The sequence below is a fragment of the Macrosteles quadrilineatus genome, unplaced genomic scaffold (assembly GCF_028750875.1).
Source record: "Macrosteles quadrilineatus isolate MER2022 unplaced genomic scaffold, UCM_ALF_1.0 Scaffold_7__1_contigs__length_78375512, whole genome shotgun sequence".
Taxonomy (NCBI): domain Eukaryota; kingdom Metazoa; phylum Arthropoda; class Insecta; order Hemiptera; family Cicadellidae; genus Macrosteles; species Macrosteles quadrilineatus.
In genome coordinates this window covers 77,273,964-77,295,393 of record NW_026542600.1, presented here as the reverse complement: position 1 = coordinate 77,295,393, position 21,430 = coordinate 77,273,964, and the positions used below count along the sequence as shown (strand labels likewise).

Genomic DNA, 21,430 nt, shown 5'->3' with positions numbered 1-21,430 from the left:
TACCTGAAAATCCTCGAAAATACTCGCAAAATCTGAATCCTCGCATAAATCCTCGCAGGGTCTGGAAATCCTCGAAAAACGAGGATTTTCCCCGCAATTGGCAACACTGTTTATTATGAAATGGGCCCCAGGACGCGGCCTGTAGTTAAAGGTGGCCGTGATCCAAGTTCAGTCAGTCAGTTTTACTTTTACTCAATCTCCACTCCACACTCCACTCCACTCCATTCCTTTTTCTCTAGTTCCTCTTGATTTGATTTTTCATTATCATTCTAATTTCTCGACTCGACTTCTCTTCTCTCTTCCTTCCTTCTCTCATTCTCTCTACTTCAGTACTTCGTCGTTCGTTTTCTTCCTTCAGTGCTGTGTTCTCTTCTCTTCTCAAGTCAAGCTTCTTTCTTCTAAGCCTTACTAACTTCGATCCACTCAAGAGAATTTTTTATTTTAAAGATAGTTGGTTATAGGCTAGAATTTACGGTCGTGGTAGTAGAAAAACCCCACGATATAATTTAGTAAAGGAATCTAATGTCTACTAACGACATAAATATTATTTCTGGTGCCATTAAACTGGATTCGCCGGTAAAGGTAATTGAAGCACCCATCGTTTATTAGGCCTACCTAGGCTACATTTGACTTGCATGTTTCATCAATTCTAATTCAAATTAAACTATCGATTTTCTGCAGCTCATCCATCAGTTTACATCATAGGCCTACCCAAGTAGTTTTGAACTCAGGGTTAGACAGCGAGAGCTAGGCTTACACCACACAGTCATCTCAGCCTAGGCTAAGTTTATAGGTCATGCTTACTTAGGGCCCATTTATTGACGGAAAACTCCATTTCAAACGGGCATACAAAGATGGCAAAATGTTGAGTTCAGACTTAATATCCTACATGTTATGCATGAAGATAACTTAAGGCCTACACTACAAATTTGGCAAAGTAAGTTATACGTGTCCGGTAACTGGATGTGGATTAGGCGTCCGGCAGTTACTGTCACAACCTAACCCTAACTAAACAAACTCACTGATGAAAAATTCTGTTCATAAAATAAAATTATTAAGTTAGGTAGGCTATAGGCCTAATGCTTCAAATTCCAACAAATGATGTAGGCCTAGGCCTACAGTTAACTTAAGAAGATATCAAATTTTAAGCAGAATCTTTGACAAAAAGTTAACTTAGTGTCACCGAGGGGATTCGATCTGAATATCTCTTGGATATGAGCCGTTACTCTATCCACTTCACCACGAACACCGATTGGCTGCACTTCGTATCGTTCTGGGCCCCAACAACCTGGTGACGTCACTACCTGATGCCTAATCTACGCCCGATTACCAGACGCGTATCCTCTGCGTAAACATTTACCTATCATTATCATAGGCCTACTAAGTTAGGCTACAACCGACAACAATATATGACGTGGAAAGTTAAAAGGGACCTCTTGACGGTGATGCAAAATTTTCAGTACAGCTGATAAAAGTGATTAAGCTCGCAAATAGGCTATAAAAAAAAAATGGTAATTCTGAGCAATTACTTGGTCAACCCGAATTTTTTTCATATTTTACTACGGTCATCAGGAGGTTCTCAGAAAGTAAGAAACATATAATTCAAGCCCCGCAAGGTTAAGTTAGGTTAGGTTAGGTTAGGTTAAGTTAGGTTATTAATTAAACTAACCTAACCTAACCTAACCTAACGTAACGTAACGGTACTGTTACAATTGGCCTTAGAGATGTATATGAGACTAAAAAAAAACATAATAAGTTAGGTTAGGTTAAGTTAGGTTATTAATTACCTCAGTAATCGCCGGGAGGATTGTCGGAGGAACCACTAGCCATAGCCATAACGGTACTGTCACAACTGGCCTTCCGCGCGTCTCCCGCAAGCCACTGTTATCGCTCGGACTTTGAACCTTCTTATCGCTCCGCAACCTGTACGATGGCCTTGCGGGCCTTGAATTATATGTTTCTTGCTTTTTGAGAACCTCCTGATGACCTTAGTAAAATATGAAAAAAATTGGGGTTGACCAAGTAATTGCTCAGAATTACCAAAAAAATTATCGATTGTTAAGTAATATTTCGTTTAACATAGAACAGGACGGTATCAGTTAACCCTCCGAGCGTCACTTGTCGAAAAGTCGACTCACGACACACTTTGTGTATAGTGTCACTTGTCGATTTTTCGACACACGAACATCGTTTACGGCGAAGGCTCTAGGTATCGTTCTTTTTGTTAGATTCAGAGCTTTCTCCGGAGGTCTGTCTCTAAGCGCTTTTCATTTTAGTTCCGAAAATATTGTAGCAGACAGCTGACGTGCGTATTTGTAAACAGCTTGGTTAACCTCGGACCGATGACTGATGTGTTTTATTACGTTTATCATTGTTTTAGTGTTAAAAATCAAAAGTAGTGATATTCGTGGTGCATTATAAGAAGATTTAAGTGATTTTGAAGGGCTGGTTGATGATCCTGAAGAAGTAGGTAGTGATATTGATGTAAATTATCAGCCAGATTCCTAGCTATGGTTAGGCTATGCATTCTTAGCTAAACGCTATGTACTGAAATCTGTTTTTTGCCCATAACTTATTTATTTGCAAATCTACTTCCTTATATTATTATATATTTGTAACCCTCATAAAATTTAGAACAAAGTGGCTATTTTCAAATATTTATAGGCCTATAATTTATACAATTTCATTGAGCGTGAACTTATTTTTTTTTTTTGAAAATTTATCAAAATTTTTTTTTACTAAAATAGAACAGTAGAATTAACATTGTTTTAAGTTTCTCAGATCCGTTTTAATAAAACCTTGCAAATGGGCCAAAAATAGGCGGACATTAAGGCCTAAACTATGGACACTCGGAGGGTTAAAATATCAAATCCAATATTTAAAAGGTCGAAATAAATCATTATGTTAGCCTCTGCACGGTCTGAGATAAAGTACCTTTTGTCACTCAATGTTATTTCACCATAACGACAATAGGTCTCATTTTTAACATTTACTTTTTAAACAGACTTTAGTCCAACAAATTAATTTTCCTGCATTCTAGTGGAATTAAGAACTAAGTTACAACAAAGTTCAGTTGATGAAGGAAAAAATAGGTCTAGCCTATCTCACAAATTTTGCAGTCCCGACAAGAGGCAGGATATTTTTAGTCCCTACCTTTTTTTTATGCTATGGAGAAATGTAGGGCCAACAAGAAGTCCCTTTACTGAAATGTAATTTTTACAACATGCTTCGTTATAATAATTATTTTAATGAAATCTATGCCCTAACGACGAAAATGGTATTGCCTCTAAACAGGACTTAATGAGTTAAGGTTTATTTTGATTGATATCAAAATTGTTTCTTAAATACAAAAACAATATTTCAAAAACCTATAACTTTAACCAAAAAAATTGTAGATGCATGGGACTTTCACTAAGTGATTTGGAATTTAAAAAGAAATTCAAATTTATATAGCCTATACTCAAAGTCAATAATTCCTGACAAGAGTTTTAAGTTGTACATATAAAAATCAATAAGGGAAATAACAAGTTTTGCCATTAGCTAACAATAATAGGTTAGGAAGGTTTTGAGATACATGTTAGGCCTAACTTAGTTGTTACTTGGGATATAGGCCTAGGCTAGTAGGCCTTCAATTTAACTTAATTAATTTAAATCTAAAGTAATCATTTCCATAACTCAAACTTAGAGAGAGAGAGAGAGAGAGAACTTTATTATATAAGCATCGAGCTTAGAAATAGTGTCACAAAAGTAAAAATTAAATACATGTTTTTTTTTGTTTTTTTTATGTCTTTGGCTTCTTTTTTTAAAAAAGTGGCATTCTTCTACATCGGGCTTCAAACTCCTCGATGCTGTAAACAGGCTCTTCGAGCATCCATTTCCGAAGTCTTCTCTTCATTGTCCCTGGGTTGCCGGCTTTGATATCCATTGGGAGCAGGTTAAAAAGTCTGGACCCAGCATTAGAGAGCTACACCACAGTCATCTCAGGCTAGGTCTGGAATAAATGTCTATTTGCTTTATACATGGAAAACATGCATTACAATTGTCAATGAATAGGTAAAATAACTTAAAAGTTATATTTGTATTTGTCAAACCTTGCAAAAATACAGATCTGGGCGCAGAAATGTTTAATTTTGTAGGCCTAATAAATTGTTAAGTTTCTTGGGATATAAGTTAGGCCTAGTGAAGGTTAATATAAATTTAAAATATTCAGTTTAATGGGCCTGTATTTCCAAGGTTAGGGCCTATCACGTGTTAGCAATTTGTTAGTTTAGATTGCCTCAAGATTTTCTTTTTGCTAACCTATGATGTGGGCAGCCTCAGGGCTCAGTCCTAGAATTTAGGCCTAGGCCTACTTATCCACATAGGTCTCAGGTACGTACCAAACCAAGGAAGGAGTAATGTGATATATTTCAAGAATATATTAAAGGCTTAAACTACTAATATTTTACTATTTAGGCTACACTGAAATTTAGTTGCACATTCAACTAAATTGCCAACTCACTGCCATTAGTTTCAAAATTTTGCTTATGTACACTTACCTATTTAATTTAAGTCATCCAAGTGATAGTATCACATTCGTGGTACATCTAGGCTATGTCTAGACAGCTGGATAAGCTTAACTTAGGCATAGGCCTAATTTTAAATCACATTTATGGTGCAGTTAAAATGAAATGAAATGAAAAATGTCTTTATTTAAGAGGCGAAGTTAGGACTAGCAAGTCCTCTCTACCACTTAACCTCTAAAACATAAATAAAACTATCCACTTTATAAATAAAATTAAATAATCTAAGTACCATATTATAAACATGTTGAAATTAAATTTAAATCCAAAAAGTCCATTTGAACACAAGCCGCCAACAACCCCCCACACCAGCGCCAGAGACTCATTCATGCCTGCTGCTCAAAATCATAGATTTTATCTCTGCCCCAAACCTTGCACGGTTCTCTATGGATTTTATATGGTCAGGAAGAAAATTCCACATTCAAATTGCAGATACTAAGAAAGATTTATTAAAAACTGTTGACCGGTGAATTGGTGTAGATAAAAGAGGGGAGCCTCTACAAGTGGAACGGGTGCTGGTGTCAGAAATGAAATGGAAGTTATCTGATAAATACTTAGGAATTTTACTGTTAATAATGGAGTGTAGAAGACGAAGGGTGTGAAATTCCCGAAGTTCACTTAGCCTGTTTAATGAAAGCAGGTTAAAATAGGGAGTGACATGGTCATATCGTCCAAAAATGAATCTGATACAGAAATTCTGCGCTCGCTGAAGTCTGCTAGAAACCTCATTAGTTCCTTTGTACAACTTGGTCAATGGTAATAAACTTTCATTTCTTAGTAAGTTGCCTTGGAGCAAATCTAGATTACTGAAGAGCTGGGATTTCCTAGCCCCTGTATTGTTTGCACAGCACAATAGACTACTAGGCTACATACAATACTACAATAAGGCTACAATAAGTTAGTGCTGTTTTCTTAGATTTTTTCACTCAGCTTACTAGAGGGAGGGATTGACCAGATAATAAGGTCTCTCTATTCTACATGATCCCCATTTAATAAGTGTTGTATGGAAGCAATTTTGGTCTTTTATTTTTGAAGTATTCACCCTTCAATTGATTTGACGATTGATCGAGAAGTGCGTACAAGCACTGTAGCATTATTTATTGCTTTATGGAAGGTGTCGTTTTAATTATCATACAGTATTATTATCTCTCACTACACCCAACACCTTAATACCGAAGCAGATCTTATATTGCAGATGTTTTCTTTTCTTCTATAAACTTTCTCAGGGTACGTTAGTTGTATTAATATACCTACAAGTATGACAGTAAAAAAACATGAATACCTATCCTTTTTAACTAAAGTTTGAGTTGTAACCCTAATTCAGTACCATGTTGTATAGTTAGCTCAGCCTATAACTATTTCATATGCTATGGTTTAACATGGCAAACCATACTGCTATGGCATCTGCTTACTCCTAGGCATCATGTAGCTACGATACTATTATTTGTGATACAAAAACTATTGTTTCCATTAGGCCTACATGTAAAGGACAGTACGAAAAGTTATTGTTTGAGTTTTCTTCAAAGTAGACAGAGCCCAACAGTCCACAAAAATTACTGTTCAAAATAAATGTTGTCTTTGAGAAATATATACTGTATTAAATTACGATAGTAAATTAGGAACATTTGAATAAAATATGTCTTCTAGCTCTATCTTTAATATCCAGCGATATATTTATAATTAGGTCAAAATCCGTTATGTGCCCACAACTCCAAAACTTGTTAATATGAACATTAGAGTGTACAAAGCGTTTTTCAATGACGAGTACTTTGTTAAGTAGAATGGAATCATTTCCAGGTATTTACGACATGTTGCAAATACGTGGGTGATTTCATGCATTGTTGTCGGTATATCTGTCTGGGAGAGATAACGGTTCGCTGTAGCGTCGCCAACAGCGGCCCGTGGTAATGAATTACTGTTGACTTTGTCGCAACAATGAACTAACGATTACTTTTCTAGTTCAGTTACTCAACAAAAGAACTTTAAGCTGTTCAAGAAGTTTGATTGGGTTTGGTTAGGTTAGAACAGTGTCATCTAACCTAACCAACCAAACTTCTCAAACAGCTTAAGATTTGCATTAGTTATTCTACTATGTTGTGTGTTTTCTCCAAATTTATATAGCCTGTGATCAAAAACCTTTCCTGAATATTGTATTTTTCATTATTTATCACTGTACCTATAAAAGGTTTCAATAAGTTATAGAAGTGTTATTGGAAAAATAGAGTTAAGTATGGGCACGTAACGGATTTTGACCTTACAAGTAGGGGGCCTATAAGTTACTGTAAAAATTTAGAAGACGGTAAATGGTGTGTATAAAAAGATAGCTACAATGGCGATCGATTTCAATTGAGTTAGTTATAAACGGGCAAATGGTCATCATCAGGCCCATATTGGAGGCCGTGAGAATCAAAATGGCACCCTTGATTAAATACTGTTGGTCGCGGGACGTTTTGGAAACCAACTCCAATAAGTTCCAGCAGAATCAGAGTTAGCTTGTTCACTTTTCAATTTGTCCCTATTTTTACACTCTTTATATACAAAGTTCTTCCTAAACATTTCTTTAAATTTCTTCTTTACATATTTTGAGGATATACCATATCTTTAAGACTTTTAACCTAAGCCCGAGAATAGCTCGGAGTATAAGTTCGTTGAATCTCACCTGCGAATGCTAGTGTGCTTATAGCCGCACTTGTCACGTTCTTCCGATGGTGGCATGGTAGCTCAGTTGGCCAAGGCGTTGCACTTACTTTGTGACAGGTTATTGAAATCATTAGGCCTACCGTTTTAAAATATATAGTAGCTTAAGTTTATACTAAAAGTATTGATTGCAACATTTGTGATTTTATAGCCCATAAAATACAATATAGGCCTACTAACTCCCTCCGCTTGCCAGTGATAAGGATTGTTTCTGACTAGTTTTCTTTTTGTAATTATATGCTAATAAATATTGTTATATTAACTCTTTGCGTTTTTCAATCTTCTCCTGAACAATTCAGTTTCAATTTATTATCTGAGTTAGTTTTTACGTATGTTTTACAGTATTTATTTATTTTGTAAGCCTTTTGACTCATACTTTCTTGCTTTTATTCCTTCCTTGTTTCTCTTATGTCCATGATCCTCTTAATTTGTTATATCCAATTTAAACATATTAATTGAGACGTTTCTTACCTCTTTGCAGGCCAATTTTTTCGAGCAGACATTCAAAGAAAAACATCCTAATGAGCAGAGCAGAAGGCATTGACTTGGTTAAGAGAGAATTTTATAGAAAACAGAGGGTAAGTAACTGGTTCATTAACAATGTTTAAATTTTGAGTAACTGAGCAGTTTATACCAATGATGTTGTAATGGATTGCACTCTTAGTGACACAGTTGGAACTGATTTTGGTGTGGCTCCCCTGACTCCCTACCGGCAGAAACCTCCACTGCTTATTTACCCTCCAGTGTCAAATAAATCACTGTAGTTGTTTCCCTGTAGATATTTAATACATTTATATATTGCTAGTATTATGTCAAACATTTATTATACATTAGCTTAATCAACCCATTGGCCTATGAATATTTAGGTGCCCTGCAGTCACTGAGTTAGCCTATTAAAATGAGCCAAAATGCAGGGTTGTCTTTATAAGTTCATAAAACATTTTATTTTTGAAGTTACAAGGTAGCAAGTTATGTTTATTTACTCTATATAAAATTGCCTTCAATAATGATTATTTTCAAATATAATAAAACTATAAATACAATATTTTTTTCCTATTATATCTTGGTATGAACAAATGTAGCCTGTTAGTACCTCGTAAGGTAGCCTATTACCTCGTAAGGTAGCATATTTTCACTGTCGCAAAAATCAATGTCCAGTCCTGATTCTATAGCAAAAAGTCAGATTGTGCCCTTTTTCTATTATAGATATTGTTTATACCAAAACAACAATTTTGTTTAAAGATGAGAACCAGATTACTTTTATTAGTTCTGGGAGTTGTGTTCATAAGATGTGGAAATACGTATTTTCTGGACGAAGGAATCTTTTGTTTAGTTTTTGTCACTGCATCCAATCCGCAGTGCTGATATATCTTCCCCATGTAGCTGGCTTGGTTCTTTTTGAATTACAGTAAACTATCTGTCAAACAGATATTTTTGTTGCGAGTACTGTTATTGTTGTTTTTAGGATTTTATTACTGAAACCGATATTCCTGGGGTGTGTGTTAATTTGTAAAAATGTTGTTTATTGGAGAAACTTTTGTTAGATTAGGTTTGATTATACGAGTATTCAGGTAAATTTTTTGGACCGATATCCCTTTCCCCCCAGGTTATTATCCTCCTACAAAACTTCATAATACTTGCTTTTTACACAATTTCACACTATAGGAACTGTGTCTAAGGTTAAGGTATGTGTTGTACATTTTTACTGTGGTTGGGTTAGTTTGCCATTACCCCTCACTACTTAGCAACAGATTGATGGTATAAATCGACTTCTATGTCAGAATCAACACACATGCGTTGAAGGTTTGTGTAACAGTTGCAGTATTACCAAGGCAAGTGCACCCGCATTCCACCCCCTTCCCTATTCCCATGGTCATAGTGTGACGTGTGTGGGTTTTATTAGCCGACTATCTATAAGCCCGGTTTACACGTTACGATAAAACGTAATGATTTGTCTGCAATGACAAAACATTGCATGCAAGACGGAACGTGTAAACTAGAAATCGTTACGCTTTGTCTGAGTTGGATTGAGGTTGGAAGGTTGGTGGAAATTTCCACCAATTTCTGTAGAATGTAGTGACAAGTCGTTGCGTGTAAACGCCTAACGGTGACTCAGTCATTGTTGCATACTGTAGACCCTCACTTGCCGAAATCGCAACGTTTGTTGTGGTCCAGTATACTGTATTATATGTTGTGTTTACTGTTGATGTTATATTTTAACTGTTGTAGTATAGTTAGTGTTGCTTTACTGTTTTGTGTCATTGTAACATTTATTTGTCACTTAAAATGTCAGACAACCGTCAAGCCTCTTGTGATTTTCCCATAGAATTTATTGAACTGTACAAGAGTTTCCATTGCTTATGGCAAGTAAAAAATAAAGACTATTCCGACAGGAACAAGATAGACCTGGCCTATGTAGAAATGGTCAACGAATATAAAGGAATCAACACGGCTGCAGGCAGGGCAATTGGCGTGAAAAAATTAACTCTTTTAGAACAGTGTACAAAAAGGAAATGGGAAAAATTATAGACCCACTTCTAAAGAAGAAGTATTGCACTTAAGCACTTAAGAAATTATTGGTATTGATAAAAAACGGTAGTTGTTTGAGCCAAAGTTAGTCGTTGAGACAAGTCGTTATGTTTTATTGTAGCATGTAAACCCGCCTATAGGCCAAACCTGTAGTCTGCCACACTTGTCCCACTATATGTTGTTTTGTATGTTGTTGATGTTTATGTTACAAATATCGGAAGTGAAAATGTTTAATAGTGTTTTTTTAAATTTCAATTTCAATTTTAAGAGTGTAGATATCCAGATCGTACCTCAAAAATTGTTACCATTTGATTTTTTAATAGTAATTACAAATTCATTTAAAGTTAAAGAAAATATATTTATTTATGTTTTTAATTAGTAAAGGGGGTTAAGCCAATAATTTAAATTGAAATTGGGCCTTAAATACCCGACGCTCTTAAATTTTGTAAGCTTTTAGGGTCTTGTAGTAGTAAATTTGTTCAGATAGCTGTTTTAAATTTACGGTAACAAATTTGGAAAAAAAATGTTGTAATGATTCAAATAACAACACAGTTGAATCCCGGACAACCAAAACAAAAGGGGGAGAGCCGTTTCAGATTAAACCAATTTTGTCGTAACCCGTCATATGCTAATAGCCTATGTAGCCTATTAGTTGTGTAGGAAAAATGAATTTTAATAAATATACAGTGTTGACTAACAATTGAAGTGATTGAACCTTATTATATTTTCAGATATTCGCTCTCGAAGGAAAAGGATTTATAAGAAGCTGGGAAGAAAAACAAAGAGAAGGTCTTAATGGGATTGATGGTGCCCTCTTTGTAATTAAAAAGTACAAGTATCGAGGTAAAAGACAACAAAGACGTAAGCAGTCAAATTTTCGTGAAGATCGTCGGCTAGCAATAGCAAACAGTTTCAAAAAGAAATATTTTAAAAGGACCTGGGAAGTAATATACAACTCAGCTAACTCAAACCAGTCAGGGCCTCATCGGCGGGACATTCACAAGGAATCATCAGAGAAAAACAGTGAGATCAAACAGCAGAAAGACTTTGCAGAGTCAACAACTTCAGATGATCATCTAGCAGGGCCTAGTGGAGTAGACACTAGAGCAACAAAACCACGAGGATTAAGCCCTCATGAATCTTACGATTGTGATCCTAACAACAATATTGAAAATTCATCTGAGGACTGTGAAGAGGAGTTAAACGTTGAGGACAATTCAGAGGACGAGGATGATGACATTGAAGACTATTTGGAAGATGATGAAGATACAGAAGAGTATGACGAACAGATCTCATCCAGAGAACCACCACCACCAGTCATACAACGTGAGGAATCCCAAACCCTAGAACCAGAACTTAACTTTGAGCCCTGTGATCAATTAAGTCAACCCCAGTCGGGTGAAATCAGTACCGGTAATCAAGTATTTGAAATCGAGAGTGATAGTGTTCCACGATTTTTTCAATCAGAAAACGGATTTCTATTTCTTGAAAGCGAAATAGAAATGATGGAAAACGCAGAAAATTTCTTGAGGATAGAAATTTTCAGCGACCTTGATTTTTAGTGTCTAATTTGTGTGGAGTCCTCGTTTGTTAGTTTAAAAGACTATGTGTTATTTCAGTTTTCTACATTCTTATTGATCTACTTTATGAATTAAATAGACTATACATTATTAATACCTATTGAGTATAAGAGACAAAGTGTTAGTGTTTTTTATATGTTTTTTTGTTAAAAAGGATATGTATGTTAAATATATATAAGTACAGTCGGCGTATATATATGAGACCAAGTGAAATTTTGTATTAACTTGTGATACTTATATAGTAAACTTATATTTTATACAACATATAATCAATTATGGCTTATAAACATCGTCAAATTTCCAAATGCCGCGGATGTACCGGAGGCGTATTGAAAACTTACATATTGAAAAACGTCAATCCAAAAAGTCTTTTATTTCCGTTGTTGGAAGATGAAAATAACAAAGACAAGAGACTTATATGCCGCAGATGCACAGGAAGCATATTTAAAAATGTTAGTTCAAAAAGGCTTCTATTTCCTTCTCTGAAAGATGTCAAAATCAAGGACAAGAGACTTTTATATAGTTCAAGAATCGAACAACCACCTTTTTTCAAATTTGGAAAGCCAAGTTTAGATAATTTTACCAAAGTGAAAATTGCCAGTTCAAAGGTAGATGTGATTGAAAGCTACAATACTTACAGGGGAGATGTAGAAGGTAGCTGTGTTAGGGAAGTAGGGTCAGTAGTGTTGGCAAGTCAGTTAAGCGATTGTTATTCCCCCCATAAGTACTGGTGCAATAGTAAAGAAAATTCAGAAAAAAAATTAATTGAAAATCTTCAGATAGCTCTTGTTGAGCAGTACAACTCCAACCTACAAGAACAGGAGCGAAAAAAAGATATTGTCAAAAAACATGGTTTATTCAATCGAAAAGGAACTGCCACATGGCTATCGAGATTGGAGGTAAGAACTACTTAACTAACCTAAGGTTTAATACTGTTTACTCAATATTTATTTACAGTATACAGGGTTAGGTAAAAGTATGGATATCACCTTTAACTTTTCATTGGGTTATACTGGGAGAACTTACTCTTCACACCTCTACAAAATTGTAATTTAAAATCTGTATGACAATTTTTTTTTTGTATACAAAACGGATAGGGACAGCTCAAAAGTTTTAAATGTAAAGCCCCATAGAATAGTATCTCATTTTAAAAGTCTTCAATAAAGAAGAACATCAGAGAAAAAACCCAGTACAAAGTGGCTGTCGGTCGTTAAAAAATGTCACAAAAAATTGTTTAAAAATTTCACACTGGGTTGGGATATAGACCTCTACTTTTTACTGATACTAGTCATTTTAAGCTGTCCCTTAAATACCCCATTTTGAGGACACGGGCAAAATTTTCATATCGACCACAAAGTAGGGTATAATTTTGTGCCATGTAGAGGTATGCCGAGTTTAGTTTTCAGCCTAGCCTTATATATATGCAGAGTGGAAAACAAGTTTTGAGACCGTTAAATTAAAAAAAAAGTAAATATAGAGCTTCAAAACTTGATGCACAGCCAATGGGCAGTATCATTTAAACACATAATTCAGTGATGCACTACCTCTTCAGGGGAACCTCTACTCGCTATGAGTCTCAAGAAAATCTTAAATATAAGCAGAGGTTAATTGCGGCTCAAATTAAAGGGTCTTAGTAAGTAAAATAAAATGCCTCAGACCCGAACTCAACTGAGTCGGGACAACAGACAACTGAGTCCAAAATGACAGCTATTCAAAGATACATTGAATCTAAAAAAGTGTTAAAGTGATTTTAATGCCCATTAACGTAATGAGTTTTGAAGCTCTATTTCTTTTTTAAATCATTGACTGTCCCGGGACTTTTTACAACCCTGTACCCACCCCTACCCCAACCCCCAACCCTGTGTGTGTATATAATGCATTATGTAATGAACCATTTTATTTTTTTTAATAAGCCAACAATGCAATAAAAGATAGTTGCATAATATTAAATCAACACTTTTGATCAAATTGCTCATGATTTAATGAGCCTAATTATTCACGGAACTTCTAATGTAAGCTATCATCCAAACAGAGCAACTGATGCTGCATCGCATTTGTAAACCAAGGGAAAGTCAAGTTCCTCATATACTGTCTCTTATAATTATATTTGATTTGTCCCAGTTTGAATCCGTAGTTTAAGCTCAGTATTTAATTTTCTTTGACCATAGTAAGTTTGTATTTATGAACAGTATTTGTCCAAAGCTGTCTTTAAGTGGCTTTTATTATTTTTCCTCTGTACCTATTAGTTTTTTTTATACCAATACTATTGCCAAACTGTGTCCTAGACAAACCTTAATCTCTTAACCTTTTTAAGACAGTGGTTTCAAAGCTACTTTAGAGGGTCATTTTGACTACCACTAGTATTTTACAAAAAAAAATAATTTTGCTATCCAAATGTGTGAATAGATTTTATTTTATTTTGCAGACATCAATCGGCAAAATTCAAACAAAAAGAATAATTCGGTTGAGTCCATTAACATCATTTGAAGAATTGGAATCATTAACAACATCTTTTGAATTGATTAATGAGAAAAGAGCCGAAGTAAATAAACTAACCTTCTACCGCACCCAAAGAGGTATATCTCATAAATGGGATTTGACAATCTTTGAAGATCAAAAAATTAAAAGACAACAAAATGGAGAAATATTTGATGTTAGAAACATAGCCTTGCCTGTATCAGTGAAACGAAAAAAACCAGAAATAGATATTTTTCATCTCCCAAGGTAAGTCAGTACTATATAATGTGTTGGAAAGTTTTATGAAACTTCAGATATTTTAGACCCATTTAATTAAATTGGAGGATATAATTTAAAAATGTTAAAACCCAGCTTATTCTATTGAGTATTTACTAATTATTTTATACCTGAATTTATTTCTTGTGTCTATCAAGACATTTTGATTGGAACAATAAACTAAAAACACATTTAGGATCTGTTTTAAAATTACAGTTAATTTAGTTTTGCTGGTTGCTTCAGAAATCAAATATTTAAAGATATCTCTTTAAGTTAGGAGTATAATGAAAATGACAGTGTGATAAATTAGATTAGCAATAAAATCCGGAAATTTACCCCCTGCCCACATAACTAGGGTTACAGAAACCTATAGATGTAGCCTACAGGCCAAAATTTTACTCCGAGAATTTTACCCCCAAAATTTTACTCCCAAAATTTTGCCCCCAATATTTTACTATCATCAAATAGAGAATTTTGTGAGAATTAATTTTGAGCATAAGATGCTCTTTTTTAGAGAAAGCCCTTTAAACAGTTAACAACAAGTTACTGCAACTTATATTCATGTTAAACCATCATCTTTTTTTCATCAGATCCACCTACTGTCTCAACTATAAAATCCAAAATGATAAAAAACAAAAAAAAAATAATTTTGCTTCCAGCTGATCCATAACATTTTATTAAGTTATATTCAATCACTTGTAAAAATGTTGAAATAACGTGATAAATGAAGACTTAACTTAAAACTTACATTATTATTTAGAATACGGTAACTAGAATCATATGTCACAAGATTAACAATACCAGTAAGTAGGCCTACAGTTTTGAGATGTTATGTTCCATTTTCAAATTCAAGTCATTGATTATGAAAATACAAAGTAAGCCTCTATGACCGTTCTTGCATGTTTTTTGATTAGTCCCTAGAATACCTTATTAGATTATTCATCAATTAAGGCTGCTTAATACTGAAATGTTTATTATTCAATCAAAACTGAATGAAGTTGAACTCCTATCCCAGACATAATAACATGAATTTGTGACAAATCTATATTATAGGCCTACATTAATAAAAATGAGGTGGTGTCTGTCTGTACCCTTCATATCCAACCATGACAGGCCTGGGCCATGGTCGGTTATCTTCTTGCGCGACCGATACAACGCCTGTGAGCATAACTTGCAGTCTCCGCGACTTAGGTAATCGCCTTACGCGACCGGGACAACACCCGTGAGTGTAACGTGCAGTTTCCACGACTTCGGTAATTGTCTTTCGCAACGGCGGCAATACCCATCAGCGTTACTTGCAGCCTACGCTACTTAGGTAATTGTCTCTAGCAACGGCAGCAACACCCGTGAGCTACTCCTCGACTACTGAGCTATTACTCCTCAGTAGCTAGCAGTCTCCACGACTTCAGTAATAGTCTCCCACCTATTATCGGCAACAGTGATGATCGACTGCCACGATTACGGCAACATCCGTGATCGGCCTTTCGGTTAATCGATTCACCCGACGTTACCGCCCCAGACAGGAAACAAGTAGACAGTCGGCTACTAGGTCGGATATGAAGGGTTCTACTGTACTGAAAATTTGATTAGGCCTACCCAAAGTTTCTTGTTCACAAGCCTCAATAACTCTAAGTTTTCATGATGTGCCTAAATTACTGGAAGTTTTGAGCTGCTCTGTGTAAGTCAGCTGTTATTTTTTTTATTATTGTTGAAGTGTGAAATTCATCTTCTTTGTTTGTTTAGCTTTAGTTTGTGTGTTTGTTTAGTTTGTTTAGCTCTGTTAGTTATTGAGATTATTTTGTTAACATCGGACATCATGTTACTTACTGTAAATGTGTACTGTGTGAATGTAAAAATTGTGATTTTGGCAGTTAATGACAGTAAAAGAATATTTTTTAAATTGTTTGGGAATGTGGAGTTCTGCAATTTTGGAAACCAGCAAAAGTATGATGCTGAAGGTTAACTGTTGCACCCTGTTTACAGATATGTCAGAAAGTTCTTTATCATGTTTAACTCAAACTACTGTGTCTATGCTAAAATCTTAGTTGTTTTGCATTTTATAAGGTGTTTGAAACAAAGAAGCTCGAGTTACAAAGGGTTGACATGTTAAAGATAGCTATGACGGTTGTGACTTATTATTATTGTGAGAATTCAACACCTCAGTATCTTGAATTTTCAATATACATATTGATAACTCAAACCTCGCTTACTAGAAAACTTGATAACTAAAATTTTTACAGGTGAGGTCATTCTTGTAATGTTAACATACTGCGGGTTTATTGCTAACTCTCTTTGTTGTTTTCAAATGATTTAATTGGAATGAAACTGTTTTCAGATTTAAAGATTTATCCCCAAAAGAATCAGAACTCTGCTGTAAAATCGGCCTGGAACCAGCCTTCTATCTGGATGTTAAAGATTTTTTAATATCAGATTGTAAAAAGAACGAAGGACTTTTGTTAAAAAGAGCTAGAAAATTAATCAAAATAGATGTCAACAAGACAAGGAAAATCTTTGATTTTCTTTTGGAAGAAGGCTTTATTTGGCTTCCAGGTGCAGGTGAGAAATATTCTTGCAAAGAATTGTAATAATTATTCTGTCATAATTGTATCTTAACTCATAAATAGTGATTAATCAATCGCCTGACTATACATTCGAACTTGTCAATGTGCACATACATTTTGCGTATTTTTTCTTGTAAGCCGAAACAAGGCTCTTCACCACTTACTGGCATAATTTCTGAACAGAATTACACCATTTGCTCTGAAGTTGACATGAACGCTTTTTAAACTAAGGTCAGTGAACTAAGCTCTGAGCCTTCAATTAAATTAAAATAATTGATCAGTCAAAACCGTGACAACTTCGTATCGACCCCTGGAGTGTTCTCGGCTCCTTCTGAGCTCTTCGGGGAAGAAATTTGAGTGTGGCAGGTTCTAGAGGTAGGCCTAGCCTGACTTTGCGAATACAAGTTTATTCCCCCCCTAGAATTTTATGTCACATGAAAAAAATTTTTAAACGAAAAGAGCTACACAGATCATGTCAGCTACAGAGCTGCAAATGGTGTCATCTTGTTCACAAATGATGCCAGTAAGTGGCTAAGAGCCTCACAAACTCCAATTACGGATTCATGATAGGCATAAACACAGCCCTCGTATTTTAAAACTATGTCATGCATTGACTGTCTTTTTTTTAGAGCTTCTCATTCATGATATCCAATTACAAAGTAATTTTTGTTGCGATTATTGGGTAGTTACAAAACCCCATTGGTTTGTTGATACAATTTAACAGATTTCCTGTCCACACGGACAGTCTTATTGGTCAAACCTGGTGTTATTACTCTAAACTCTCAATAGGTTTGTTGTTGTATACTGGCCTTTCAGATGTTTTTCGGCGTCATATTATATATGCTGAAATTATATTTCTTTGAAAATAAATGGAACTGATTAATTCTGTGTATTGTAGCCTACTCATAAGCAAGTGCTCACAACTTTCCTTCGTCTGAAAAAAATTACTACTATTACTATAAACTACATAATTTATATTTCTCAGTAATGTGACAATATCTAGATGGACTAGTAATATATATGGTTTCAACTATTTTTTGAAAGCCAAACTAATGTAAATCAATTTTAACTTATTTATTATACCTATCTTAAATTAAGTTCTGAGAAAAGGTCATCATAAATCCAACAGTTGTGTGTTCATTCCCTGTTAATTGACTTAAGGGCAGTTCACAAGCTCAAGTTTAAGTCTTAATTCCAAATGTGAGTCTAAAATACTAATAGGCCTAACTGAAATTTACCCTGCAGCTTATAAAATCTTCTTCACAATCCTCAGTTTACAAAAGTCTAAAAGTGAACTAATAAACTCCTCTCAATTGTGTAATCTCTCGCTTCAAAATTTCTTTTCACGAGTCCAAATACATACATATATACAGTATAAACACGCTTTTAAAAGATAAACTCTGTGTGGGCTCACGAGAAAAATTTGAGCGTAATTCCGGCTAATCTTGGGCGCAGGAACAATGGTTAGACCTGCTAGGAGACAGGTTTAAGTTGACATCATGTCAGGGTTATCTTATTAGCTTATAATTTTTTCATAAAAATGTCTACAATTTAATTTACCCTCAAAGCCTTAGTCAAAAAATAAATAAAAACTTAAAAAATTTTGTTTTGTTAAAAAATTAAAAATTGTGGCTTGGAACAACTTAGTTATTATTTAATATTTTCTGCTTTTACACATACAGAGTGTAAATTCAGTCTTGAAACAAATTAGTATTTTTTAAACCGGAATAGAAAGAAATATTCTGTTTGTGACTTTGATTGTTAACAAAGGTTCCGTAATTTTTTACAGGGTAGGGGGTGACTATTTTTTTCCAAATAGAAACCCCTATTGAGTGACCCCTCATTTTGAAGGATTTGTCAAAATAAACACAATGACGCAAACCCGAGGTGGATATCTCACCTCTAACCAAAATGGCAGGTTTTCCAAAATTTGATTTACTGTATGTAAAAATCACCAATTTCACAAATATGGAAACAAATCTGTATTTTTCAAACTGAAATAAATAGAAATATTCTGTTTGTGAAATTGATTGTTGACATAGGTTCCACAATCTTTTACACCAACAATATTTTTTTAACCCCTTTAACAGGGCAGGGGGTGGGGGTGATTTTTTTTTTTTATAACAACCCCTATTGAGTGACCCCTCATTTTGAAGGGTTTGTTTAAAAGAAATACAATGACGCAAACCCTAGGTAGATATTTCATCCCTAGCCTAAATGGTGGGTATTCAAAAATTTGATATGTGAAAAAGCACCCATTTTGAAATAGCCGCCATATTGGCTAGGGGTGAGATATTCACCTCGGGTTTGTGTCACTATGTTTCTTTTGAAAAACCCTTCAAAATGAGGGGTTGCTATTTGAAAAAAAAACAAGTCACCCCCTACCCTGTTAGGGGGGTTAAACAATTTTTTTGTGTAAAAAATTGCGGAACCTTTGTTAAAAATTAATGCTACAAACAGAATATTTATATCTATTTCGATTTTAAAAATACAGATTTGTTTCAAGACTTAATCTACACACTGTATTAGTCAATTCATGGGATCTTGGTTGGGAAGTAGGCCTATTTACAGTAAATCAACTTCAAAGAACATACTTTCTTTTGTTAACTGTAATTGTTTATACTAACTAAAAATATGTTATCTTATGTTTCAGGCCATGGGGCTTATTGATGTTTTGGGCTAACCAATTACTACATAATACCTGAAGACTGGCAATTTTGTGATATTTACATAGTCATAAGTCTGTTTTGATCTGTGTAAATTGGGTCAAAAATTTCCAAGCTGTGATTTTTATATATTTTTTTTTGCTCAATTTTGTTATTAAGATGTGTGTGTTTGTTGTTCCATTATTGTAATATATCATAGTTTATGCATACAACTCATTTGACATACATCCATTCTTAGAGATACTTCCTCTAACTATTCAGTAATCTAACCATTGCCCAAAGGGGAATAAATAATAGCTTTTTTGTCATGGTTGGATAAACAATTCAAAATTCGAACCACATTTTTATGGTTAACTGTAAACTAAAGAAGTAAATTGATGTTTTAAAATCATTTACCATTGATGTTTGATTAAGAAGGGCAGTTTTTCCCGTGGTAGATCGCCAAACAACGTAAAATAAATAAGAGTTTGGGATGGTTGGAACGTATTTGGGATTTCTTATCATCATTTTACATTTTATATATCTAACTATTAGTTTTATATGCATAAACTATATATAAGTTATATTTAAATATACCGTATCGTATATATATTTTTATCATTGTATAGTGTTATGAAAGTACTACCTCATGTTTACCTCCAGGCTGTTTACATAATTAGGTGTATTGTTGTATTAAAGACTAGAGTTTTTAGTTAGGTACCTAATAGCCCTTTTATGTGTAAAAGAAACATTATTTTTAAGCTACTACTTCTCAATTGATCAACTACAAATTTTAGACAATAATATTATCATATAAGCAATTTTGTTATTTTTATCCACTAAAAAAAGAATAGGCCTATAATGAAATGTTAATTAACTAAGATAACATAATGACAGAACAAACTAAGAAAATTGTAAAAATACATTTGAAATATAATAGTTACTAAATGAGCATACTGAAGTGGTTTTTAACTAGATATACTGTAAAATTGTTTGTTGTAATATTTTAAAATTGGACTAAAAACTCTTGTCACAGTCTTATGGGTGCTTTGCATCTGATTTACAAGTGTTACTAGAGAGGTAATAAACTGTTTTCTACTTTTATACTTATTTTTTGTATCAATATCCTCCTTCATCTTTTTTTAGATCTGATCCTTATTGTCAGATTGTTGTGGACAAAATCAATTATTTAGTTGCAATACAGGTCATCTTTATTTCTCATAAATGTAGATTAGTGTTATAAGGAAAACTCCCAACTGAACAGCGGTTAATTGAATCTCTCCTTTCTTTAATTTACCGCCAGTATTCATCAATATTAGTATTAGCTTCAATATTTGAATACTTTCCACATATGATGAGTTTTAAATTGAGTCCTTTAACATACTGTTTCACTTTTAAGATGGTTCACGGCTACTTTAGAAAGTACCTTCCAATGGAGAACGTAAGGTCATCCAGAAGAGGAAGATTATGCTCATTATACTTTCTTTGAGTTCAATGAAGGAGATGAGTTTGCTGACATCTGTGGTGAGGGCGTTTATGCCAGACTCCACTGTGGGTTTCATGCTTAAAGTTGAGGTAAAGAGCGGGCAGTCGCTTTTTATGTCCAAGTGAACAAGCTGAGAAGTTAACAACCCAGATTAGTTTGATTGTTTTAACAAACGCCTGTGAGTAGTCAAGCATGACTACAGAGCTACACCTGCCCCGATCCCTTGCCTCAGACAAGTCTGCAAACATATTTACAAATGCAGTGCAGGTACCGTAGTTCCTTCTAAGCCCTTGTACAAAGCGAGACAAGTGGCGCAATTAGTGGTGACACCGGTGTCTGATATGTAATCTAACCTTTTATATTGTTCTGTTTATTACTTTGTATACCATTGTCTTTATTAACAGTTAATTCTTTAATTTTTAGTTATTACCGTTTTTAGTTTGTGTATGCCATATTTCAAACAGTGTGTAAAATAAGCCTAGGCACTACAATGGGATTTCTTCTAAACTGCCCTACTCTTTGCCTCTTTTTTTCAATTGGAGACAAAGAAGAAGGAGCTCCAAACTGCTCACAATGTACACATCAAGTACACAGTACTGAATTCTGCGTTTTGAGGGAGCTATGACCGGTTGCACCA

The 21,430-nt window shown here is 34.4% G+C and overlaps 1 protein-coding gene across 2 annotated transcripts; it reads left to right on the top strand.

Moving 5' to 3' along the window:
- The first annotated feature begins 375 nt into the window (after nt 1–375).
- On the top strand, nt 376–20,413 carry LOC128998693 (transcriptional adapter 2-alpha-like). Of its 2 annotated transcripts, none has more exons than XM_054424937.1 (6): nt 376–582; nt 7,741–7,837; nt 10,520–12,267; nt 13,794–14,092; nt 16,437–16,657; nt 19,316–20,413. In XM_054424937.1, exons 3-6 carry the CDS (start codon nt 11,644–11,646, stop codon nt 19,330–19,332), a joined length of 1,161 nt encoding a protein of 386 aa, XP_054280912.1. In that variant the 5' UTR covers nt 376–582; nt 7,741–7,837; nt 10,520–11,643; the 3' UTR covers nt 19,333–20,413. Both variants share the same exon structure in this region, with proteins under 2 accessions (XP_054280912.1, XP_054280913.1).
- The last annotated feature ends 1,017 nt before the right edge of the window (nt 20,414–21,430 follow it).

What these genes read in the sequence shown, in the direction of transcription:
- LOC128998693 (XM_054424937.1), top strand. Translation starts at nt 11,644, where the DNA reads ATGGCTTATAAACATCGTCAAATTTCCAAATGCCGCGGATGTACCGGA. An exon ending in CATGGCTATCGAGATTGGAG is followed by an intron (nt 12,268 to 13,793) that starts GTAAGAACTACT and finishes TTTATTTTGCAG; the next exon opens with ACATCAATCGGCAAAATTCA. An exon ending in GATATTTTTCATCTCCCAAG is followed by an intron (nt 14,093 to 16,436) that starts GTAAGTCAGTAC and finishes AACTGTTTTCAG; the next exon opens with ATTTAAAGATTTATCCCCAA.